The sequence below is a fragment of the Pseudophryne corroboree genome, chromosome 3 (assembly GCF_028390025.1).
Source record: "Pseudophryne corroboree isolate aPseCor3 chromosome 3, aPseCor3.hap2, whole genome shotgun sequence".
NCBI classification, from domain to species: Eukaryota; Metazoa; Chordata; class Amphibia; order Anura; family Myobatrachidae; genus Pseudophryne; species Pseudophryne corroboree.
The window spans coordinates 711994938-712022597 of NC_086446.1; the positions used below are offsets into that span (position 1 = coordinate 711994938).

The window sequence follows — 27660 nt, forward strand, 5'->3', positions numbered from 1 at the left end:
GGTGAAATGGGGAGACGCAGAGCACAGGGAGGAGAGAAGAGTCACAGGTCAGGAAGTGGGTAATAGGCTGTGATGAAAACGTGAGTTCTGAGTGAAGGTTTGTAGTTGGTGAGATTGGGAGAAAGTCTGACTTGGTGAGGGAGTGTCAGTGGAGGTACATATATTGTTGCTGTTTCCTACCGGTGCCCGATTCCTGTTTATGTAGATGACTATCAGATCTTGTCTAACATTAAATAACAAAATGGCATTGATCACTCCCAAAATGAAACCTAGCGCTAGTGCATATGTCCCAGGCTGGTAGTGGCGAGGCTGGAGGAACAAAACTTTCCTGCTCTCAGAACTAGGCTATGGACTAGAACTGATGGTACTATCAGAGGAAAACCTGCATCATGGTCACTTACCATTGTGTCAGCCTGTCCTTGGCTGCTCTGCAGAAGCATCAGAGGATACCTGGCCAAAATATCAGGCCTCCCCTAGTAAATACCAAATGATCGCTCTAGGGCTATTCCAAACTAGAGATGAGCGGGTTCGGTCCTCCGAGATCCGAACCCCCCGGAACTTCACCTATTTTACACGGTTCCGAGGCAGTCTCGGATCTTTCCGCCTTGCTCGGTTAACCCGTACGCGCCCGAACGTCATCATCCCGCTGTCGGATTCTCACGAGATTCGTATTCTATATGAAGAGCCGCGCGTCGCCGCCATTTTCACTCGTGCATTGGAGATTGAACGGAGAGGACGTGGCTGCGTTCTCTCCCTGAAAAGCTCCGTAATCTGTGCTCAGTGTGCTGCAAATATCTGTGCTCAGTGTGCTGCAAATATCTGTGCTCAGTGTGCTGCATTGTGGGGACTGGGAACCACCAGTATATAATTATAGTAGTACAGTACAGTAGGCCATTGCTGTATCTTGCAGATCTGTGTCAAGTATACTATCTCTGTGCTGCATTATTGTGAGCAGTATATAGAAGGATAGTGCAGCATTTTGGTGACCAGCAGTATACATATAGTACAGTACAGTAGGCCATTGCTGTATCTTGCAGCTCTGTGTCAAGTATACTATCCATATCTGTGCTGCATTATTGTGAGCAGTATATAGTAGGACAGTGCAGCATTTTGGTGACCAGCAGTATACATATAGTACAGTACAGTAGGCCATTGCTGTATCTTGCAGCTCTGTGTCAAGTATACTATCTCTGTGCTTGATTATTGTGAGCTGCAGCTCTGTGTCAAGTATACTATCTCTGTGCTGCATTATTGTGAGCAGTATATAGTAGGATAGTGCAGCATTTTGGTGACCAGCGATATACATATAGTACAGTACAGTAGGCCATTGCTGTATCTTGCAGCTCTGTGTCAAGTATACTATCTCTGTGCTGCATTATTGTGAGCAGTATATAGTAGGACAGTGCAGCATTTTGGTGACCAGCAGTATACATATAGTACAGTACAGTAGGCCATTGCTGTATCTTTCAGCTCTGTGTCACTTCTAGTATCCTGATCAGTGCTCAATATCTGCTGCATTGTTGTGACCAGTATGTATACTGTACTGTGCGACGTGTGTTATACACCTGGTGATTTTATACATCCTGTAATCTGTACTGAGCGATGTGTGTGATACACCTGGTGATTATACACCCTATATACTGTACTGAGTGATGTGTGAGATACACCTGGGGATTATACACCCTATATACTGTACTGTACGATGTGTGTGATACACCTGGTAATTCATTATACACCCTGTATACTGTACTGTGCAACGTGTGTTATACACCTGGTGATTATACATCCTGTAATCTGTACTGAGCGATGTGTGAGATACACCTGGGGATTATACACCCTGTATACTGTACTGTTCAACGTTTGTGATACACCTGGTGATTATACACCCTGTATACTGTACTGAGCGATGTGTGAGATACACCTTGGGATTATACACCCTATATACTGTACTGAGTGATGTGTGAGATACACCTGGGGATTATACACCCTATATACTGTACTGTACGATGTGTGTGATACACCTGGTAATTCATTATACACCCTGTATACTGTACTGTGCGACGTGTGTTATACACCTGGTGATTATACATCCTGTAATCTGTACTGAGCGATGTGTGAGATACACCTGGGGATTATTCACCCTATATACTGTACTGTGTGATGTGTGAGATACACCTGGGGATTATACACCCTATATACCGTACTGAGCGATTTGTGAGATACACCTGGGGATTATACACCTTATATTATTATTATTATCCTTTATTTATATGGTGCCACAAGGGTTCCGCAGTGCCCAATTACATAGTACATAAATAATCAAACAGGAAAACAGCAACTTTACAGTTGATGACAGTATAGGACAAGTACAGGGTAAATAAACATAGTTACATCAGCAGATGACACTGGAATAAGTATCAGGATTATTAAAGTAAGACAAAGGATAAGCACATGGGGGAAGAGGGCCCTGCTCGTGAGAGTTTACAATCTAAAGGGGAGGGGTAGACAGACATGGGTGACACAGATAGGGTACATAGAGAACGTGAAACAGAGGGTTAGGATGAGATTTGGCTGGGTTTGTTGAAGAAGTGGACCCCCAGAAGGCACAAGTCAATACTTAACATTGCAACATTTTACTGGGCTATGCAGGAGAAAATTAAAAGTAGGGGAAAAAAGAATCGATAACTTCTACCGCTTTCAAAAAGGTAAATGGAAGCTGAAATAATGGACAACTACCTCATGGAAGCCATATACAATATACCAAACAGTACTTAGCAGAGTTAGGAAAGAGTGCTTATGAAATAGAGTAACATTTTGTCATAATATTTCAGAAACTGCATGGCTGGTCTCTTGCACTCTTGCTCTAATACACCACCTGCTTTAGGATTTATATTCAAAAACATTATGTCTCCATAATCCCAAAAACGTCACTCTTTTTGGAAAGTGGTTTGTTCCTTTTAAGGGAAAGAGAACAAATGTTCTCAAACAACGGTATCTCAATTTCTTTTTCCTCTGGGAAGGGATTGTGGATTTGCAGGAATATCTGAGCATTTCTGTAATCAGAAAGCAGCGACTTTCTACAAATGTTTACATTAGATTACGTTTGGCAAAAAAAAAAAAAAATTAAGTACAGAATCCCATTTAGGATGTCTTCACCAAATCGTAGACATAATTATGGAAATCGTCATCAAACTTAATGAAGTGCACAGATGGTTTACCTTCAAGTTGATGAATAACCATGCCAGTCCTTTTGAGCCTCTTTGGCATATTCCACTTGCTTGCCCACGAGGCTGTCCACAACCTTTCCTGGTTCTCTTTCAGCTGGAGGGGAATCATTTGAGTCTGGCATGATCCGAAGATCTCCTTCTTTATAGTCATCTAAAAGTTGATACATATATAAGACTGGGTCCTTTTCATAGGTTATATAATAATAAAACCATGTGTTCATAATAGGTGCTCGTGCTAATACCATCCCTCGCCACTCATCCTTGGAACCATCCTCTGTTTCAAACATATACTCCACTGCTTTACCAATCATTGTGTCAGCCAAATGGGCATCGCTGATTCGGGATGAGGCAACTCTGTCTGGTAGAACTTCAAGAGCAGACACCCTTTCATCCTTGTGAAGCTCAAGTCCATAGACACAATCAAATCCATCATACTTTATAAGATAGAGGGAGGGATTCACTGGTACTTGATCCAGAACTGTTTTTTTCCACTGGGTTATTGGCCCACCGCCCTCTTTCCACCCATGCTGTATTCTACAGCCTACAATATTTCGCCTTGGCTGGGAGATTGGTTTACTTGGTCCCATATTGTTTCGATGTTTCTTATTAGATGTTCTTTTCTTCATCATATTTGCAGAAACACCTGCATGTGCTGTATCAGCTCTTGATCGCTGAGCAGCCGCCTTTCCAAATGGAGTCTTCATTCATCTGTGTATTAAAGGGCAGCAGGGCTGCCGAACTAGGGTGAAAAGTGTAGTCACTCCAAGTTTGTTGTAGTCCTTCCAGTCTACATGAAAAAGAACCCCTTCCTTTCCACCTTTCAGAAAAACTCCGACCCTCAATTGCTCTGATCAGAAGTCACTTATCTGGGGCAGATAGGAAGTGTTTCCCTCCACTCCCCCTGCAGGTGATGGCTGCGGCACAGTGCTCCCCTGCGGCCAGTTGCCCCAATCCTCCTCCTCCATCCTTTGTCAGACTCCGTCATCACCACTGTGCGCTGCTATGGTAGAGCACCTCCCGCCTCACTCCCCCTGAACTTCCAAGCCCTCCGCTCAGACACTCCAGCGCTCGTTCCCTTCCCTCACCCTCTCCCTCTCCACACACTGCCAGATTTGGAGCTGGCTGCTATTATACGGCCATCTGTCACTCTGCTGCCAGGACCAGGCCTCGCCTTCCTGCCAAATACTGATCCCTCCAGAGCTGCATACTGTATACTGTACTGTGTGACGTGTTATACACCTGGTGATTATACATCCTGTAATCTGTACTGAGCGATGTGTGAGATACACCTGGTAATATCTGTGCTCAGTGTGCAGCATTGTGGTGACCACCAGTATATAGTAGTACAGTACAGTAGGCCATTGCTGAATCTTGCAGCTCTGTGTCACTTCTAGTATCCTGATCAGTGCTTAATATCTGTGCTCAGGGTTAGTGCTGCATTGTGGTGACCAGTATACTACAGTACAATAGTCCAGTGCTGTTCTCGCTGCTCAGTGTCAGTTCTCCGTAGTATCATCAGTGATCAGTATAATCAGTGATCAGTATAATCAGTGCGCTGTTAGACGTGTGCCCGTTTTCCACCATTAGTGCAGTGGGATTTAGACAATTGATGAAGTTATTGTGTCCCCGGTACAAAATCCCATCTAGATTCCACTTCACTAGGCAGGCGATAGCGAGATTTTACCAATTAATATCAGTGATTTATAATTATTAATTACAGTGATCTTGCCACATAATTCCAGTGATTTGTCATTTTCTTCCAGTGATTTGGACCAATAATACTATTGATTAGAATGAATAATTCCAGTGATTTTGTCATTTTCTTCCAGTGATTTGGACCAATAATACCATTGATTAGAACGAATAATTCCTGTTATATTGAGGTGTTTGTGTCGCTTAGCTTAGCCGTCCAGCGACCACAGTGCACCTCTTTTTCTCTTTTCTCTGCATCATGTGCTGTTTGGGGCCAATTTTTTTAAGTGCCATCCTGTCTGCCACTGCAGTGCCACTCCTAAATGGGCCAGGTGTTTGTGCCGCCCTCTTGGGTCGCTTAGCTTAGTCATCCAGCGACCTCGGTGCAAATTTTAGGACTAAAAATAGTATTGTGAGGTGTTCAGAATAGACTGGAAATGAGTGGAAATTGTGGTTATTGAGGTTAATAATACTATAGGATCAAAATTACCCCCAAATTCTATGATTTAAGCTGTTTTTGAGGGTTTTTTTTTAAAAAAAACCACCCGAATCCGCCCAAAAAATTTTCAAGGAGGTTTTGCCAAAACGCGGCCGAATCCAAAACACAGCCGAGGAACCGAATCCAAAACCAAAACACAAAACCCGAAAAATTTCCGGTGCACATCTCTATTCCAAACACACTACAGTATGTATACTGTGCGGTTATCCGGTGGACTGATTCAGACTATAAGGAATCCTCACTGTGACACAATGAGGAAGTAGCCAATAGCATAATATACAATACAATGGCCTGTAGCTCTTTTTTTCTTTTTTTTTTTAGAAAAAGATTATTGAGGCACCGTAGCTCAGGAGTTAGCTCATGGGTCTTGTATTTCATGTTTTTTTTTACCTAGTTGCGCCTATGCATATTAAATACCCTCCATTTTAGGCATAGCTTGCTTTAATTCTGCACTTGGCTTTATATCTCTCCTTGTGACGTTTTCATACTGTACACCAAGAATCAGCACTTCTGGATTTGCTTTTTATTATAATGTACAGTATTAGTAGTAAGGGTAGTCATTTTTATATTATTATTATTAATAGTAGTAGAAGGAATTATGTAATCTCTCTCTCTCTTTCTCTCACTCTCTCTCTCTCTCTCTCTCTCTCTCTCTCTCTCGTGTAGGAGAAACACTGACCATGATCACATGATGAAAATCTCTGTAACATGTTACTGTTTATTATGCATTGTGTGTTTCCTAACTATCCAGAAGTGGCAATGAATCTTCATATTATTCCCCACAGGCTGACTGCATTTGTAGCAAAATCCTTCAACAAGGCGCGACCTTACATCTTTATAGATGAAAACCACCTCAATGACTCCTTCAACTGGCTGGAAAATAATCGTCAAAAAAATGGCAGCTTCCGCAGTGTGGGGAAGCTTTTCAATAACGCTATGAAGGTGCATTTGATGTATTTTCTGTAGAAGTATATGTAACAATGGTTGTAGTATTTTTTTTACCACATGCCATGAATAGATATTAAAACACTGGATAAACAACACCATTCTGTAATGTTAGCAACAAAATACAAATGATGCTGAGATAAATGTAAATGATTATTTAGAGTAATGCACAAAAGCAATAACATGAAACAAAAAATTAATAGTTTATTCTAGGCTTCTCATAACTTAACTATAATAATTGAAATGCCACCTCACCTCTACCACCTACTGGCCACAAATGTAATTGCAACAGCCACTGGTTTTGATAGGGTACCTTGTTTCATGGACACGGTGGGCCAAATGTTATAGTCAGTCCTCTATTTGCATAAGCTAGCATGATTCTGTTGCGATTGTTATTATATTTAAAGTGCCAGTTGGTGTCAATATAAAACCAGGTTGATTTTGCCTTTAAACGAATTGCTGCTTTAAATCTAAAGAGTAGCTTGCTGGAATCTTGCCAGCTTCCACAAATCATGGGCTATTACATTGACACTATGTTGTACATGGAATGAACAAACATAGTAATCAAATTATGCATGATGAAATGAGTAAGAGTAAAAGAGTGAACTGTATTAATGATCACATTTATAATGTGATCATTAATGTTCATCTTAACCTACTTACCTGCTTGAATTCTCTTTGACATCTTCTTGCCGTGACTGCTCTGGGATGCCCATCTGTCCGAGTGATGTCTTCACTTTTGGGTTTATGACCAATGTGAAGACCCATGAATGTACAGCTATCAGATGGCACATTAGCTAGTGGCCTCTATTGGAGAAGGATTATTCAGTTCCTTCTCCAAGTCCTTCTGCGGGTCTCTCAAAAAGATCGGTAGCCCAATTTGGGAGCAGAAATTGGTAAAAGAGCCGCTGATCTGGTATTTGCATAAAAATGTGTTTTGTCCTTTGTTCCCAGCTGCTCAGTCAGCAATAAAACAGAGATCAAGTACTGGTTTGGAAGAAAGGATGATCTCATACCCAACAGTGGTGCCCTCATGTTTACCTGCTCTGGTAATAGGTCAATCAAGGTTTTCATAATCCTCCCCCTAAACTTGGCATTTTCAATATTTTTGGCCTAAGGGTGTGTTTGCACACATGCTGTAACATTAATAGAGACACTTCAGTTTTGGGCTGCATAATGTGTAAGGTGACTGCTACCTGCCGTTAGCAGTCAAAGACTCAAGATACTAGCATTAACTCAATGGATGTTTTGAATTTTGGACTGTGATGCAGCAGTAAAAAGAGAGAATGCTATATATTTGTAAAAGTTTCTGTGTATGTTGGGTATCAGGGCATATTGAGGAGGAGGTGTTGCGTTCTTAGAGCTTTACCTTATTACAATGGACCATCCTTAGAATAAATGTAGACAAAGTGTGCCTAGACTTCCACCAAGATGCGTGGTTTGCAAAGCAAGACGACAGACAGCATTGGTGGAGGAGTAGAGGCTGTGAGTAGGAGATAGGCAAAGTGACGGAGATCCTTGCCAAGTAGAGGAGGCATACTGAGGGAGAAAGCAAAGTGTTAGAGGACTTGTTGTTCTCAGTTATTTCCACTCCACAAGCAGCACTTTGGTGGAGAAACGCATTTTCAGGTGTACGCCAAGCAATGTGTCATAAAGCAGGTACACAGCTGGCACATGTAATAAGGAAAGTCCCAGCCTTCTATCGCTCATTCTGAAATCAGACTAATTAGAGGAGTATTTTAGAAACAAAAGACACAGAATAGTTTATTTTACTGAATTGGAAGGTAGGAGATAGAGAGTAAGACATTTATTCTTTTGCACAGTAAGTTGCTTGAGATTTCTTCACCTCTACAGTCTGTCCCCAGAGACTGTAGGGTAACGTGGGCTTTGAAGTGAGCTGGGCTCTCCTTCCAGACACACTGGTAAAAACAAAGACATACTGCGGAGCTCATAGGGGCCTATTCATTATCTCTGCGATTGCGCTGATATTTTATGCATAGAGTGACTGACAGCAAGTGACCATTTGGGGGAGTTGAAGTAAGAGTGGTGACAGAAATGCAGGCGTGTCATGTCCATTTTCAAGGCATGTATTTGCCTCCAGCTGTGTTTTTCTTTCTTTATTTGGTCATCTGAGCTTAACCGTAGCCCATCATCTATTGTTTACAGGGTGGAGTAGATGATGAAACTTCCCTCTCTGCGTATGTAACAATGGCTCTTCTGGAGACTGGTGTATCTGTAGAGGTAAGTGCAGGGCCGGACTGGCCCACAGGGGAACAGGGGAAACCACCAGTGGGCCCTACTGCCTGTGGGCCCTCCTCCTCCTCTAGGGATCAGGGTCCAGACTCTATCCTAGTGTACTTCATTTATGCATTATACACGTGTTACATTATAATTCACAAAAATATGGTTTATTATATATTTATCAAGCGGCACAGAACATGTACTCTGTAATGGTTAGACAAACCTCTGTGGTGGCTGTCCATACCCCACTGGAGTCTGGCCACACCCTTAAGCATGGGCCCCTACAACAGCATTCCCCAGGTGGGCCTTTCATGCCCCAGTCCGACACTGGGTAAGTGACCAATATCATGGGCTAAATTCAGAGATGCCGATGGTTTGCAGACATCTCTGATGCTTTGAGATCTGCGCATGTGCAGATCTGTTTCTACAACAGTCGCAGTGCCCCCTAATCCACTGTGGACATTTTGGGGTGGCTAAGGGGTGTTGATAGTACAGTATGTCTCCCCCAATTTCTGGGAGTGCTGAGGCCAGTGACTGCATCCTTTGATGCAGCTTCACTGGCCCCAGTTGCGTGAAAACACAGGCCGTCGTGAGCGCAGTATGAGCAATGTCATGCCTTATACATATTTACGTTTTACGGTATGCTTTTTGTTAAGGAATGTAGGATGATGTAGCTGTCCTCTAGTAGAACATTGTGCACATTGGACCTTATTCAGGTCTAGTTGTAATTGCTTCTTATGCCGCAAAGTGCTGATTATCGGTGCTTTGCATATACGCAGGACCTGTCCTATGCATGTGCGAAAGGGTCCTGTGACGACAGAAGCAGTCAGTGATTGACACTCTGATGCCATTTGGGGTTGGCAATGGCCTTCTTTTGTGAGTCACCACCGTTTAGGGGGAGGGAAGAGGCAAGGAATCTCTGTTGTTGGAGAGAGATTTCCTGGTCTCTTACAAGGTACTGCAATGGGTGGCTTGCGCGACCTCATGGGAGCTGCAAGCCGCCCAATGGTGCTACTGCAGCAGGAGGTGTCTGCTTCTAATAGGCGCCTTCTTCTGCATTTACTATCACTGCAGCAGCGATATCTAACCCATCCACATCTGAATTAGCCCCCTTGTGTTTGAAAACTCAACGAACGATGGGCCTAATTTAGATCTCATCGCAGCAGCAAATTTGTTAGTAGTTGGGCAAAGCCATTTGCACTGCAGGTGGAGGGGGGGTGCAGATATAACATGTGCAGAGAGAGTTAGATTTGGGTGGGTTATATTGTTTCTGTGCAGGGTAAATACTGGCTGCTTTTATTTTGACACTGCAATTTAGATTTCAGTTTGAACACACCCCGCCCAAATCTAACTCTCTCTGCACATGTTATATCTGCCACACCTGCAGTGCACATGGGGGCTAATTCAGACCTGATCGCTGCTGTGCGTGTTCGCACAGCAGCGATCATGTCTGAACTGCGAATAGGCCGCCGTTTAGGGGTCGCGGTCCGGGCAATGCAGACGTGCCCGGACCATGCGGGGGCAGGCTGTGGCGGCTGCATGACATCACACACAGCCGCTGCAACCCAGGCAGCGATAAGTAGCTCCCTGCCAGAGTGCAGGAGCTGCGCTGGCTGGGAGCTACTCCTGTGTTACAAAAGCATTGCCGCTGTGCGATGCTTTTGTACTTCTGCGGGGGGAGGTCAGGACTGACATGCGGGGTGGGATAGCGCTGTGCTGGACATCCCCCCACATGTCTGTGTGACTGATCGTAGATGTCCTAAATTTAGCACATCTACGATCAGGTCTGAATTAGGCCCCTGGTTTTGCCCATTAGCTTAACAAATTTGCTGCCGCGATCAAGTCTGAATTAGGCCCTATATACCATGCTGCAGTGATTTATGGGGACTTATACAAAGTACACTGAGAGGAGTAGCGACTAGAAGGAATGCCAGCTCCATTACTGTGGGCCTGATACAGAGTTAGAAGTAGATAAAAAAGAGGGGGGGGGGGGGGGGGGGGGGGAGCAACATTTAGCTCCTGATCCGTGCTGCAATGTGTGCAAATGCATTTGTTTATTTGCAAGCATGGAAAATGCTGAACATGTAGTGTTTTTACACTGAAATGTAGAATGAAACTACAGTAGCACACACCCTATATCCCAGCTGGTTGGATATGGGATACAGGCAGTCATGATGCCGGCAGTCTGAATGCCGACAGCCTGAAACCCCGACAGGAGTGCAGGAGCACAGTAAACCATAGCCAGATTTACATCTGCCCCACCTGCAGTCAGGGCCGGTTCGAGGGCTCTCGGCGACCCGGGCAGGGAATGGGGGCGTGGCTTAATACAGGGGGCGTGGCCAGTTACGCCCCCCTGTACAGTAGAAGCGCCGCTTAAATGCTGAGCAGTGCGCGATGACGTCATCGCGCACCGCACAGCAAAAGGTCCTCTCCACGAAGGGAAACTAGACGCGTAGCGTCTAGTTCCCTTCGCGGAGAGGACTTTTGCTGTGCGGTGCGCGATTACGTCATCACGCACCGCTCAGCAAAGGTCCTCTCCGCGAAGGGAAACTAGAGGCCACGCGTCTAGTTCCCTTCACAGGGGACCACAGCCGGGACCACAGACGCAGAGCCGGGGGACACAGCGGGCAGCGGAGGGCACAGCAGTGGCGGATCTTGCCATGGTGAGGCGCCCTCCAGATGGCGCCAGCGCCCTCCGGAAGGCAGCGCCCCGGGCAAAATTCCTGCTTGCCCGTGGCAAGATCCGCTACTGCGTGCAGTGCAACATGGCTTTGCCCGGTTGCCTGCTTTTATGCTTTACATACCAACATGGGGGGTGATTCAGACCTGATCAGTGCTGTGCGTTTTCGCACAGCGGGCGATCAAGTCCTAACTGCGCATGTGTATGCACCGCAATGCGCACATTCATCAGACAACAACAGGCATTACCAGTCAGCGACAGGATGGTGCGATAATTCCGATCGCACGGGCGTTCGCAAGGTGATTGACAGGGAGAGGCCGTTAGTGGGTGGTAACTGACCGTTTACTGGGAGTGTCCAGAAAAATGCAGGCATCCCCAAGTGTTTTCAGGGAGGGTGTTTGACGTCAGCTCTGGCCCCGATCAGTAAGTCCTGGGCTGCGCAGAGACTGCACACAGTGGATTTTTGCAGCTCGGCGTACACATGCAATCGCACACTTGCACGACTAATTTACACTCCCTCTGGGGGCGGCATCTATCTGAACGCAGAACAGCAAAGATAGCAGCCCAGCGATCAGGCCTGAATTACCTCCCTCTGTCAGTAAAACAATACACAGATCAAAAGGGAGAAGCACAATTTTAAGTTAATTAAATATATTTCAAAAACAATTCATTTAATTAAAATACAGGAAGTGTAGCACCTTAAATTACTACATGGTGTAATTCATCACTTGTATTTTTACCCACTTACAGTAAACACAATTCATAGATAATTATCAATTTGCATGTTATCGTTAATACCATCAATATTGAGACTCATACCATTCCCTGGCAGGATCCTCTGGTTAGGGACGCTATGTCCTACCTGCGGAAGGCAGCTGTGGATGTGAACAGTGTATACACCCAGGCTCTTCTGGCCTACACCTTCACTTTGAGTGGAGAGACAGAGCTCAGGAAGATGATGATGGATAAATTGGATGCAAAAGCAGTGCGAGGCGGTAAGTAATAGGCTTAGCTACAGATAACTATGGTGCATAGGTATTTTATACTAACATACCAGAACATACATACTTGCCTAATACTGCGGAGCTCTCCAGGACTTCTGGGACCAGCCTACCACACCACACCACACCCACTTCACTGGTCTGTAGGCATTATGATACAATTTGCAGTGAACTGCATCATGATGGCCACGCCCCAATGAACAGTGGCCATGATTCACTGCACAATTCCCCCTATTTTCCACCATGACATCCCCTCCAGTATCTCAGATCAAATACCATCATGTTTGGAACCATATTATAAGGTTCCTCATTTAAGTCTTTATCTATAATGCACAGACATTTATGGGGTAATGTATCAATCAGTGACGAGAGTGGAGTAGTGGCAAGTGGAAAAATTGCACATAGCAAATAATCAGCTTCTACATATCATTTTATAGAATGTACTTGATAAATGCTACCTCAAAACTGTGCAGTTGCTATGGGCAATTTCTTCATTTGCCCCCTTCTCTGCTCTTTTCACTGTGGCCAGAGGCGTAACTAGGGTTTTTGGAGCCCAGGGCAAAATGTAAAATCCCACCCCCCCACAAAGGAAAAAAAAAACATAGCAAAAGAAGCATGTGCGCGCGCCGAAGCCGCGCGCGCCAAAAAAGGGGTGTGGTCACGCTCCAGAAGGGGTGTGGCCACTGAAAATGGCCCCCAGTGCCAGTTACATTGCCCCCCAGTGCCAGATACAATGCCCCACAGTGCCGGATACATGCCCCACAGTGCCAATTGCATTGCCCCCCAGTGCCAGATACAATGCCCCACAGTGCCAGATACATTCCCCACAGTGCCAGATACAATGCCCCACAGTGCCATTTACACTGCCCCACAGTGCCAGTTACATTGTCCCACAGTGCCAGATACAATGCCCCACAGTGCCGGATACAATGCCCCACAGTGCCAGATACATGCCCCACAGTGCCAGTTACATTGCCCCACAGTGCCAGACACAATGCCCCACAGTGCCAGATACATGCCCCACAGTGCCAGATACATGCCCCACAGTGCCGGATACATTCCCCACAGTGCCAGATACATGCCCCACAGTGCCAGTTACATTGCCCCACAGTGCCAGTTACATTGCCCCCCAGTGCCAGATACAATGCCCCACAGTGCCGGATACATGCCCCACAGTGCCAGTTACATTGCCCCACAGTGCCAGCTACATTGTCCCACAGTGCCAGATACATGCCCCACAGTGCCAGTTACAATGCCCCACAGTGCCAGTTACATGCCCCACTGTGCCAGTTACATGCCCCACAGTGCCAGTTACAATGCCCCACAGTGCCAGATACAATGCCCCACTGTGCCGGATACATGCCCCACAGTGCCAGTTACATTGCCCCACAGTGCCAGTTACATTGCCCCACAGTGCCAGATACAATGCCCCACAGTGCCGGATACATGCCCCACAGTGCCGGATACATGCCCCACAGTGCCAGTTACATTGCCCCACAGTGCCAGTTACATTGCCCCCCAGTGCCAGATACAATGCCCCACAGTGCCGGATACATGCCCCATAGTGCCAGTTACATTGCCCCACAGTGCCAGTTACATTGTCCCACAGTGCCAGTTACATTGTCCCACAGTACCAGATACAATACCCCACTGTGCCAGTTACATGCCCCACACTGTGCCTGATACATGCCCCACTGTGCCAGTTACATGCCCCACTGTGCCAGTTACATTGTCCCACTGTGCCCTCCCCTCCCCCCCCCCCCCCCCCGGTCACTTACCGAGTCCCCGCTGTGTTCTATGTGAGGGGAGGAGAGCCCCTCTCCTTCCCCTCACCGCTCCAGGACAGGTCTCCGGTGGCTGTGTGGTGCCGGTTCGCTAGCCAATCAGAGCTCGCAGACCGGCAGCCAATCAGGAGCCGGACCGCAAGCTCTGATTGGCTAACGCCGCCGGAGGCCGGACACAGCAGCGCTGCTATGGCTTTCAGCGGCGGTGAGGGGAGGGAGAGACGGTGCGCTCTCCTCCCCTCACATTTCAGCTTTCGGCGTGACGGGGGCGAGTGGGGCATGATGCCCTGGCCGCCGACGGCGCCCCCCTCTCCTGGGCCTGCCAAGGCGCCCAGGGCACGTGCCCCACTCGCCCTACCCTAGATACGCCTCTGGCTACAATGAGAGAAAAACTGATATACAGTAAGCATGGTAAAAGGGGATGCGGTCAGGATACCGGGGCTCAAAATCCCTGTGCTGGAATCCCAACGCACATCCAAAATGCCGGTGCTGGAACTCCAAAATCACTTGGAATGCCAACGCTGGAATCGCGACTGCCGATATCCTAAAAGTAAGTATACAGGGGTCTCCTACATTTTAACCGTAGGGGGAGGTTAGGTTTAGGCAGTGGGGGGATGGTTAGAGTTAGGCTGCGGGAAAGGGAGGGTTAGGTTACAGGGAGGGGGGTTAGATTTAGGCACTCCCAGGGAGGGTTTGGGTTAGGCTGTGGGGGAGGAAGAGATAGAGTTAGGCTGCGGGAGGAGGGGGTTAGGTTTAGACATCACCGGGGAGGATTAGGGTTAGGCTGTGTGTGTGTGTGGAAGGGGGGGGGGGGGGGTTAGGTTTAGGCTGCAGGAAGGGCTAGGGTTAGGGGGGCATTGGGATATGGAATCTTTACTTACCTAGCCCCTTTCGGGGGTTCTCACCATCCGGATGCCGCGGTCGGTCTTCTGACCACCGTCATCCCGACCGTAGGCATATCCTACCCAACCCACTAGAAGTATCATAATGTACTGTAGCAATACTGGAGTGCCACAAATGATGGCTTATAAGGATGAACTAATCATTATTACCACGCTAGAAGTGAGCATCTCAGGCCTTGCACGTTCGGCCAAATGTTTGTATACAAGTACAATAGATGCTGCTGCATGAGCTTTTGACTCATAGTCATTGCCATGTAAAACATGGTGAAATAGAAACATAGGGATGTATCAAAGCTTGGAGAAAGTACCAATTAATCTGCTCCTGCAATTTTTTAAACACAGCCTGTAACATGGCAGATAGGGGCTGATTAATTGGTACTTTATCTCTCTCCACTTTATCTCTCTCCAAACCTTGGTAAATCTCCCCCATAATGTGTACACTGAATGAGTGAGAAAAGCCTTGGAAACCTTAGTGAAACACTAAAGGCTCTTTTAAGGTCAGATGTAGAGTTTTCAAAAGGTGGGTACACAGTCACACTAGTAGATATATCTGCAGATCAATTGATCTGCAGATATATCTATGGACGGATCAGGCAGTGTGCTGTGCATACACACTGCCCGATCTGTCAGGGACTGACGTCATGAACTGGGCGGGCGTGTACACACGCCCGCCCAGTTCAGCTGTCAATCACCGCCGGCCGCCGCAGCATGTGTACGGGCGGTCGGCCGACCCCCGTACACACACACAGCGACGCGCCAATATATCGGTATTGGCCGTCGGCTGTGCTGCGGGGCCGATGTGATACGTCTGTGAACGACGGCGTTCACAGACGTATCGGCCGTACACCCCGGCCGACGGACCCGCGATATATCGTCCAGTGTGTACGGGCCTTAAAACATCTGTTTTGGAATAATTAATCGTCCAGTACAGCGCACATTATATACTATTTTCCTTTGTTCTATCTCATCTGTGCGGGAGTCTACCCTATTCTAGGACATTTCATGGCAGATGTTTGCGTCTTCCAATATCTCCAGGTTTTGAGATGAGAACCTAATTCTGCCCGATCTGTTCCAATATAGGGGGTAATTCCAAGTTGATCGCAGCAGGAAATTTTTTAGCAGTTGGGCAAAACCATGTGCACTGCAGGGGAGGCAGATATAACATGTGCAGAAAGAGTTAGATTTGGGTGGGTTATTTTGTTTCTGTGCAGGGTAAATACTGGCTGCTTTACTTTTACACTGCAATTTAGATTGCAGATTTAACTCACCACACCCAATTCTATCTCTCTCTGCACATGTTAAATCTGCCTCCCCTGCAGTGCACATGGGTGGTCATTCCGAGTTGTTCGCTCTGTAATTTTCTCCGCATCGCAGCGATTTTCCGCTAATTGCGCATGCGCAATGTTCGCACTGCGACTGCGCCAAGTAAATTTGCTATAAAGGTTGGTATTTTACTCACGGCATTCCAAGGTTTTTTCTTCGTTCTGGTGATCGTAATGTGATTGACAGGAAGTGGGTGTTTCTGGGCGGAAACTGGCCGTTTTATGGGAGTGTGTGAAAAAACGCTACAGTTTCTGGGAAACACGCAGGAGTGGCTGGAGAAACGGGGGAGTGTATCTGGGCGAACGTTAGGTGTGTTTGTGACGTCAAACCAGGAACGACAAGCACTGAACTGATCGCACTGGAAGAGTAAGTCTCGAGCTACTCAGAAACTGCACAGAGAAGTCTTTTCGCAATATTGTGAATCTTTCGTTCGCAATTTTGATAAGCTAAGAGTCACTCCCAGTAGGCGGCGGCTTAGCGTGTGCACTGCTGCTAAAAGCAGCTTGCGAGCGAACAACTCGGAATGAGGGCCATGGTTTTGCTCAACTGCTAACAAAATTCCTGCTGCGATCAACTTGGAATTACCGCCATAGTCTATAAATGATATTTATACTAAAGGGCACTTGTCCTTTCTTTGTATAATATTATAAAGCAGGATAGCCCATGTCAGGGTCATGTATATAGACCACAGGTGAGGCGTTTAATGTGGGGTTAGCTCAGTTTATTTGATTTTACTGCATATCCCATCTTCTAATCATAACGATTCCTGTGTGTTTGTTTATCCATCAATATATTTTACATGTCACACTTTGTATCTACAGAAGGACAGCTGCACTGGGAACGGGAGTCGGCTCCTGCCTCTGATGTTCCGTACTGGTACCGAGCTCCATCTGCAGAGGTGGAGACAACGGCCTATATGCTCCTGGCTGTTGTCTCAGGCCCCGTAAAAGACCTGGGCAAAGCTTCACAGATTGTGAATTGGTTGAGCAAACAGCAAAATCCATATGGAGGATACTCATCCACACAGGTGATATAATGGGGTGTACAGAGCGGGGAATAACAGTGATCTCGAGTCAGTAAAGCTCAGTAATACCAGAGAAAAAAAAGATACACAGGGGCAGATGTATTAACCTGGAGGAGGCATAAGGAAGTGATAAACCAGTGATATGTGCAAGGTGATAAACGAACCAGCCAATCAGCTCCAATATGTAAATTAACAGTTAGGAGCTGATTGGCTGGTGCATTATCACCTTGCACATATCACTGGTTTATCACTTCCTTATGCCTTCTCCAGGCTTAATACATCTGCCCCACAGTGAATTGCCCTTTCTGCAAATGCATCTATTTGCAGGACTGAGCGCAGAGAGGGACACGTATGGTGGTAAAGTAAAATTTTATTTAAGGTCCTGGCCATTATATCATTTTAATCCCCCAACCACCACCACCACCACCACGCCCCCTATTTTTTAAACGTTGAAATTTTCCTCTTGTTCACGTATTTTAATAACAGTGTGATTTGTGCGCATGTGTCTTCCATCAAATTGCCCCTAGAGGGTGAGCAGACATCAAAAGTGCATATATACTTGAAATATAGCATGGGGGCCCAGGGCCGTCATTTCATATGGTCTCAATGGGCTCTTGCACAAGGGTTCCAGGAGTATAAGGGCCCTAGGCTGATAGCTGAAGGTCCCCTCTTTCCAGGGGTTCCAGATGTTAGAAAATCGGCACTGGCGAACCGGAGATTTCCAACTTCAAAGCAGTGGTCCCTATCCAAGCCTGTTACTTGCTTTACCCAGTCAGATATCTCAGGTTCTGTTTGACACAGAATTTTTCTGAGGGTATACTCCAAATGCTGGGATTCTCCCCTTTTGGTGGACACTGGCAGCTTGTCTCTACTGCCCAAAACTAGAGATATTAGCCTTCAAGCAGCTGGTCCCTGCTCCAGCTCCACACGCCTAATATGCAGTTTTATATTTTCGAGCTCTGGCTTCTGAACTCTGATCCCCAAGTGCCCAGTACCTGCTGAAAGGGGGGGAATCTCTAGTTTTTTATCCCATTCAAAGCTAAGAAATCTATTTCCAGGAACATGAGATATCTGCAGTCAAGCAAGCTGCCCACCAACAGAAAATTATTAATATTAAGCCCACTCCACTATCCACCCCACCCCTACATATTAAACACCCCCTACCACCCTCAAAGTCATGTAACAGGGCCCCTTCATTCAGCCCAATGCCCCACAGTTTAGTGTTCTGCCTCCCACCTCATCTCCCACCATCTGTGCAGTAAAGGAGTGATTAGCAGCTCCAGGTCCTACATGCTGAGCGGAAGATAGAACACCCCCTACAACCCGCGGGACATTAAAGATGCCACTGATAGCACCCCCCCCCACCCCTACCGCTGGAGGATGGGTAGGGGGCACGGTGCATTGCTGTGCCCAGGGGCCCACACTGCTGTTAAGACGGCTCTGTGGGGGCATCCATAAAAATCAAGTTTTTTTTGTGGGAGAATAAGGCTCAGCTGCCTACGACTGACATAAGATCCCCCTCCCCCAATATCTAGTCTTCACACCTGGAAGCACATTTTAATATTGATGCACATGGGAATATATGCACGTATTCTTGCCAAGCAGTGGGATTTATGCTATTGTAAGTGGACCATATTTCGTTATCCCCTGGGCTACAGAAGATGAGTGTGGCCCATCCTCAGCATATATCTTGCAACACTTTTTAAAATGATGAGACCCCTTGCTACTTATTGCCTGGTGGTCACCTGTCATCACCAGACAGTCTCACCCTGCTCTATGGAGAACAAACTTTTTTCATTTATGGATGGAAGGGCAGCACTGTTATTTGATCTCATTAGGTCGACATGGTTTTTAGGTCGACATGTTCACTAGGTCAACATGTGCTAGGTTGACATAGCAAAAGGACGACATGAGTTTTTCACAACTTTTTTCATATTTTTAACTTTTTCATACTTTATGATCCATGTGGACTACGATTGGAAATGGTAACCCAGCGAGCCATGCAAGGGTACGCAGTGCACTGATTGGGGTTCCCAGTCACTTGACAGAGAAAGCGACACAAACCCCCCACATAAAAAAAAACTCATGTCGACCTTTTTTTCATGTCGACCTATCCACTGTTGACCAATGGGTGTTGACCCTGACTCCCATTCCCAGGGTGGACAAGTGGAGCAGTTGCCCATAGCAACTAATCAGTTTATACTTGTCATTTTGTAGAATGTACTTGAAAAATGCTATCTTAAAGCATTTTTTTTTCCTTTGGGCAACTGTACCACTCCTTTGAAGACTTGATACATCTTCCCTTTGTTATGAATATTTGTCTATAGGGGTAATTCAGAGTTGATCGCAGCAGCAGCAAATTTGTTAGCAGTTGGGCAAAACCATGTGCGCTGCAGGGGGGGCCGATATAACATGTGCAGAGAGAGTTAGATTTGGGTGGGTTATTTTGTAAATACTGGCTGCTTTATTTTTACACTGCAATTTAGATTTCAGTTTGAACACACCCCACCCAAATCTAACTCTCTCTGCACATGTAACATCTGCCCCCCCTGCACTGCACATGGGGGGTCATTCCGAGTTGATCGCTAGCTGCCATTCGCAGCGCAGCGATGAGGCAAAAAATTGGTATTTCTGCGCATGTGTATGCACCGCAATGCGCACGCGCGACGTACGGGTACAAAGCCCTTTGTGGTTTTGCACTAGAACTAGCGAGGATTTCAATTGCACGGCCGAATGCAAGAAGATTGACATGAAGTGGGCGTTTCTGGGTGTCAACCGACTATTTTCAGGGAGTGCTTAGAAAAACGCAGGCAAGGCTGGATGGACGCTGGGCGGGTGTGTGACGTCAAAAGCCGTCCCTCCGATGTTAGAATCAACGCACACAAAGAGTAACTACAGGGCTGGTCTTGTTTTGCGCAAAATGATTTTCAGGTGCTCTGCTGCACGAGCGTTCACACTTCTGCTAAGCTAAAATACACTCCCTAGTGGGCGGCGGCAATGCGTTTGCACGGCTGCTAAAAACTGCTAGCGAGCGAACAACTCGGAATGACCCCCATGGTTTTGCTCAACTGCTAACAAATTTGCTGCTGCCATCAACTCTGAATTACCCCCTATATGCACAGTTCTATGCATCTGCTATCCACCTAATCAAATGCTTGGTATAAGCCCCATTATATCAGTGCACCATACTTACCTACCTGACCCGCTCCATGAGGGAGAAAATGTTCTGTTTCTGGACTTTCCGGGTAATGTGTGGTTGCCATCACCTGTGGTGAAACACCTTTCTTATCAATTAACTAGCTCACCACAGGTGATGGCAATCATACATTACCAGGAAAGTCCAGGAACAGAGCATTTTCTCCCTCATGGAGAGGGTCAGGTTGGCAGGTATGCGTAGAGATGAGCGCCGGAAATTTTTCGGGTTTTGTGTTTTGGTTTTGGGTTCGGTTCCGCGGCCGTGTTTTGGGCTCGACCGCGTTTTGGCAAAACCTCACCGAATTTTTTTTGTCGGATTCGGGTGTGTTTTGGATTCGGGTGTTTTTTTCAAAAAACACTAAAAAACAGCTTAAATCATAGAATTTGGGGGTCATTTTGATCCCAAAGTATTATTAACCTCAAAAACCATAATTTACACTCATTTTCAGTCTATTCTGAATACCTCACACCTCACAATATTATTTTTAGTCCTAAAATTTGCACCTAGGTCGCTGGATGACTAAGCTAAGCGACCCTAGTGGCCGACACAAACACCGGGCCCATCTAGGAGTGTCACTGCAGTGTCACGCAGGATGTCCCTTCCAAAAAACCCTCCCCAAACAGCACATGACGCAAAGAAAAAAAGAGGCGCAATGAGGTAGCTGTGTGAGTAAGATAAGCGACCCTAGTGGCCGACACAAACACCGGGCCCATCTAGGAGTGTCACTGCAGTGTCACGCAGGATGTCCCTTCCAAAAAACCCTCCCCAAACAGCACATGACGCAAAGAAAAAAAGAGGCGCAATGAGGTAACTGTGTGAGTAAGATAAGCGACCCTAGTGGCCGACAGAAACACCGGGCCCATCTAGGAGTGTCACTGCAGTGTCACGCAGGATGTCCCTTCCAAAAAACCCTCCCCAAACAGCACATGACGCAAAGAAAAAAAGAGGCGCAATGAGGTAGCTGTGTGAGTAAGATAAGCGACCCTAGTGGCCGACACAAACACCGGGCCCATCTAGGAGTGGCACTGCAGTGTCACGCAGGATGTCCCTTCCAAAAAACCCTCCCCAAACAGCACATGACTCCGAGTCCTAAGCAGACAATCACAAAATATATTCTTATACTGGTGGTCAGTGTGGTCACAACAATGGCAGTGTGGCACTGACTCTGGCAGCAAAAGTGTGCACTGTACGTTATATGTACTCCTGAGTCCTGCTCTCAGACTCTAACTGCTCCCCACTGTCAGTGTCTCCCCCACAAGTCAGATAATACACTTACAGTCACACTATCTAATCTATAAATATCACTTCAGCAAGTAGTATAGTAGTATACAGTATAGTAGTACTCCTCCTAATAATGCTCCCCAAAATACTGTGTCTCTCTCTTCTCTAAACGGAGAGGACGCCAGCCACGTCCTCTCCCCCTATGACTCTATAATATCACTTCAGCAAGTAGTATAGTATAGTAGTATACAGTATAGTAGTACTCCTCCTAATAATGCTCCCCAAAATAGTATACTGTGTCTCTCTCTTCTCTAAACGGAGAGGACGCCAGCCACGTCCTCTCCCTATGACTCTATATAAATATCACTTCAGCAAGTAGTAGAGTAGTATACAGTATAGTAGTACTCCTCCTAATAATGCTCCCCAAAATACTGTGTCTGAGTAGTATACAGTATAGTAGTACTCCTAATAATGCTCCCCAAAATACTGTATCTCTCTCTTCTCTAAGCGGAGAGGACGCCAGCCACGTCCTCTCCCCCTATGACTCTATAATATCACTTCAGCAAGTAGTATAGTAGTATACAGTATAGTAGTACTCCTCCTAATAATGCTCCCCAAAATAGTATACTGTCTCTCTCTTCTCTAAACGGAGAGGACGCCAGCCACGTCCTCTCCCTATGACTCTATAAATATCACTTCAGCAAGTAGTATAGTAGTATACAGTATAGTAGTACTCCTCCTAATAATGCTCCCCAAAATAGTATACTGTGTCTCTCTCTTCTCTAAACGGAGAGGACGCCAGCCACGTCCTCTCCCTATGACTCTATTAATATCACTTCAGCAAGTAGTAGAGTAGTATACAGTATAGTAGTACTCCTCCTAATAATGCTCCCCAAAATACTGTGTCTGAGTAGTATACAGTATAGTAGTACTCCTCCTAATAATGCTCCCCAAAATACTGTGTCTCTCTCTTCTCTAAACGGAGAGGACGCCAGCCACGTCCTCTCCCCCTATGACTCTATAATATCACTTCAGCAAGTAGTATAGTAGTATACAGTATAGTAGTACTCCTCCTAATAATGCTCCCCAAAATACTGTGTCTGAGTAGTATACAGTATAGTACTTAGTACTCCTCCTAATAATGCTCCCCAAAATACTGTGTCTCTCTCTTCTCTAAACAGAGAGGACGCCAGCCACGTCCTCTCCCCCTATGACTCTATAATATCACTTCAGCAAGTAGTATAGTATAGTAGTATACAGTATAGTAGTACTCCTCCTAATAATGCTCCCCAAAATACTGTGTCTCTCTCTTCTCTAAACGGAGAGGACGCCAGCCACGTCCTCTCCCTATGACTCTCAATGCACGTGTGAAAATGGCGGCGACGCGCGGCTCCTTATATAGAATCCGAGTCTCGCGAGAATCCGACAGCGAGATGATGACGTTCGGGCGTGCTCAGGTTAACCGAGCAAGGCGGGAGGATCCGAGCCTGCTCGGACCCGTGGAAAAAAGCTGAAGTTCGGGCGGGTTCGGATTCAGAGGAACCGAACCCGCTCATCACTAGTATGCAGTGCACACTTGTATTAGCCCTATCTTTGTTTCTAGATACCTGTATCTGTCTGAAAACAGGTGTGTCTGTAATAGACTCTACATAGCACACAGTTCCAGGCTTAAGCCATCTCTTTTCACGCACATGGCCAGCTGTTGACAGTGCCACTGAGTTATGCTCTTCAGGCTCAGGTAGAGATGCGGCTGAGTTCTGCACCAGTGAGTTCAGTGAGGACACAAGCAAGATCCATCTGCAAAATAGATTTGCATTCAGCTCCCACCAACCCCTAATTCTCCATCACCAAAACATATTTTTTATTATGCATCCTCTACGACGGGTGGCCAACCAGTCAGAGGCAAAGAGCCAGAAGAAATCTGTAGACAAGGGCAAGAGCCTCTATCATGCGTGTACCAAAAATGGGGGCGTGGCCTAGTTGTCACAAATTCACATCCCATTTTTGTGCGCACACCTTTTCAGTATGAGGTTTGTAGAAGAATTATCTTGTGTCATACCCCCATTTTTAGTCATGTTGTACAGTGCCACATACATAATGCCCCAGTACAGTGCCAAACGCCCAAAAATGGGTGCCTCCACAGTGCCAGATACATATATGCCCCCACAGTACCAGATACACATATGTCCCCACAGTGCCGGATACATATATACCCTCAGTGCCAGATACACATGTCCCCACAGTGCCAGATACATATATGCCCCCACAGTGCCAGATACATATATGTCCCCAGTGCCAGATACACATGTCCCCACAGTGCCAGATACATATATGTCCCCAAAGCCAGATACATATGTCCCCACAGTGTCAGATACATATATGCCCCACAGTGCCAGGTACACACATGCCCCATAGTGCCAGATACATATATGCTCCATAGTGCCAGATACATATATGCCCCCAGTTCCAGATACACATGTCCCCACATTGCCAGATACATATATGCCCCCAGGGCCAGATAAACATGTCCCCACAGTGCCAGATACATATATGCCCCACAGTGCCAGATACATATATGTCCCACAGTCCCAGGTACACATATGCCCCACAGTGCCAGATACAAATATCCCCCAGTGCCACATACACATGTCCCCACAGTGCCAAATACATATACACCCCCAGTGCCAGATACACATGTCCCCACAGTGCCACATACACATGTCCCCACAGTGCCAAATACATATACGCCCCCAGTGCCAGATACACATGTCCCCACAGTGCCAGATATGCCCCCAGTGCCAGATACACATGTCCCCACAGTGCCAGATACGCCCCCAGTGCCAGATACGCATGTCCCCACAGTGCCCCCCTCCCACACGCTGCTGCTGTTTGTGAGGGGGGGGAGAGCACAGCGTGCGCCTCTCCTGCCCCTCAGTCTCTGGCAACAGTGTCTATCTCCAATTAGGCGCCGATCATGAGCCAATCAAAGCTCGCGGCCCAGCATCCAATCAGGAGCCTTAGCTGCTGGTCCGCGAGCTCTGATTGGGTCACAGGTCTGCGCCGTTAGAAACACTAAGTAATGTGCCGTGCTATTGGGCAGCGGGAGCCAAACGAGCCACATGCGGAGGAAGAAAGAGCTGCATGCGGCTCATGAGCCTTGGGTTGGCCACCGCGGCTCTAAGACGTGATCTTATTCATTAACATTGTTACTGTATTGTGCACTCATCTCTTTATATTATATCTTCCTATGGAGGATTCATTGCAACTCCTGGTGATTCTCTCAATCTGACATGGGCTACAACCAACTAAGGACACTGGCTCAATATACAAATTAGTTTAATACTATGGGGTAAATTTACTAAGGTGGGAGATTTTTAGAACTGGTGATGTTGCCCATAGCAACCAATCAGATTATATCTATTATCTGCTAGAAACAGCTAGATAAATGGTAAGTAGAATCTGATTGGTTGCTATGGGCAACATCACCAGTTCTAAAAATCTCCCACCTTAGTAAATTTACCCCTATCTATCTTCCTATATGTATTTTTCACATTTACAGACAGTTTTTTATTCTTTCACAGGACACCGTTGTGGCTATCCAGGCCTTAGCCAAGTATGCAGAGGTCACATATAGTGATAAGGGCGATGTAACTGTGACTGTCAGTTCTAAGACCGGCTTTCTGCAGCAGTTCCATGTGGACAACAATAACCGGCTGCTGCTGCAGCGAGCGTCGCTACCATCCATCCCCGGAGAGTACACGGTGACATCCACCGGGGGTGGCTGTGTCTATGTACAGGTCAGTGGATACTTTCTGTCACTCTTCTTCCAACAACTAGAGTTTATGGGACATATTTATCAATTATAGGATCCTAGATCCAATAATTAGAATTTCTTATTGCTACTATTCATGTTACTAAGAAATGATGAATGTATTATAATGCACCCACATGGACAGGAGCTCCGAGACGAGCTCATAACTATGGTGTGTAACTACTTCTTCAGACCCCGTGCACACTACTGTACAAGGGGGGTAATTCAGACTGCGTCGTTGCAGCGGCAGCAATCGCAGTCTGAAGCTAACAGCATCTCAGGGCTGTAATCGCCTCTGCCGGTTTGACAGGCAAAGGCGGTCGTGGGGCGGGAGTGGGTGTGCCAATGACATAAGAACGAATGCCGTTCAAGCAGTCCGGACAATGCAGGCATGTCCGGACCTTTGCAGGGGCGGGCTGTGCGATGCCTTTGCACCCGTGCGGGAAAGGGGGGCAGAGCCAGACATGCTGGGCGTCCCCCCACCACCCCCCGCATGTCTGAGTAACTGATCGTAGATGTGTTAAATTTACGATCAGATTCGAATCACCCCCAATGCGTGGTCAGCTGACCACACACGCACAAGTGGAGAATGCCGGGGAGGAAACGTAAGGATCTCTCTCCACTGACTCATTGCGGTAAAGAGCCCATAGGAATCTGTAGGAAAGGCAATCTATAGATGGCATTGTCTATAGAGCACCAGCTTTCCGGAGCCTGATACACATGGGGATTGCAGTAAACCACTGAAAACAGGAATGTTTTTTGGAGGTTTGATCGAATTTTACTGCTTAATACATTCCATCCAGTGTATGCCCAGCTTTAGATTGTCCCTCCCCATCCCTCCAATCTAGGCAGAGGCAGACTTACAGTACAGTACAGTAGGTGGCAGAATTGTGCAATTAAATGAATTATGCATGAACTATAAGAAAGAAAAGACACAAGGATGGCTGAGATATGAACGTATGATAGTACTGTAGGCTTTTGTCTGCGGTCATGTTTATGCTATGGACAATGTGTGCACACCTGATTAATGGATCCATGAAACATGCAGAATAGATAACAGCTGCTCTAGGTGTGCTACAGTATGTCTGTCACAGACCCAATGACGGCTTATTCTTATCTGCATTCTCTCTGAGTAGTAAATGATCTTATTTGTCCTCAACCAATAGACAGTCCTGAGATACAACGTCCCTCCCCCTAAAAGAGACGCCACCTTCTCACTAACTGTGAAACCATTTACAAGAAGAGATTGTCCGACGGATCATGTGACAAAGTTTGAAATTCTTATCAATGCCTCGTGAGTACTTTATGCTTATGTATTTATTATCACGTATTGCATAGCCTGCTATCTGAATAGTGACTGTTACACATTGATTGTCAACCACTATATTAGTGAGTGAGGTTTTGATTATTATACTATAGACTTTTTTTTTCTTTCAAAAATCATAATTTTTCTAATTATTATTTGTTTGTTTCCAGTTATTTATATAGTGCACACATATTAGAAGGGCCCATTTTAGAAGGGCAACTAAAATGGTGCATGGCCTACATCACAAAACATACCCAGAAAGACTAAGAAATCTCAATATGTATAGTTTGTAGCAGAGAAGGGAAAGGGGGGACATGATAGAAACTTTCAAATATATCAAGGGTTTTAACAAAGTCCAGGAGGGAAACATTCTCCATATGAAGAGAAGCAATAGGACACGAGGACATGCACTGAGACTGGAGGGGGGGAGGTTCAGGAGAAATATGAGGAAAAATTACTTCACAGAAAGGGTAGTGGACAAGTGGAATAGCCTCCCATCAGAGGTGGTAGAGGCTAAGACAGTAGAGCAATTTAAACATGCATGGGATAGACATAAGGATATCCTTACAAAGAAATAAGGATCAAATAAGTTTTGAGATAAAAAATATGGTTAAAAAGGGGCAGACTAGATGGGCCAAGTGGTTCTTATCTGCCGTCAAATTCTATGTTTCTATATTCCGAAGCGCTTTACAGAGAATATTTGGCCATTCACATCAGTCCCTGCCCCAGTGGAGCTTACAATCTATATTCCCTACCACATGTACATGCAGACATTCACACTAGGGTTATTTTTAGTTGGGAGCCAATT

The 27660-nt window shown here is 46.2% G+C and overlaps 1 protein-coding gene across 1 annotated transcript in view; it reads left to right on the plus strand.

Moving 5' to 3' along the window:
• The window catches only part of LOC135056672 (alpha-2-macroglobulin-like), a 258698-nt gene that overhangs the window by 203588 nt on the left and 27450 nt on the right, over nucleotides 1–27660 (plus strand). Inside the window, exons 26-31 of the mRNA XM_063962122.1 lie at nucleotides 6204–6360; nucleotides 8530–8604; nucleotides 12117–12279; nucleotides 17116–17321; nucleotides 25317–25532; nucleotides 26713–26840. Of these exons, the coding sequence (XP_063818192.1) occupies nucleotides 6204–6360; nucleotides 8530–8604; nucleotides 12117–12279; nucleotides 17116–17321; nucleotides 25317–25532; nucleotides 26713–26840 (945 nt within the window). The remainder of the gene's footprint in view (nucleotides 1–6203; nucleotides 6361–8529; nucleotides 8605–12116; nucleotides 12280–17115; nucleotides 17322–25316; nucleotides 25533–26712; nucleotides 26841–27660) is intronic.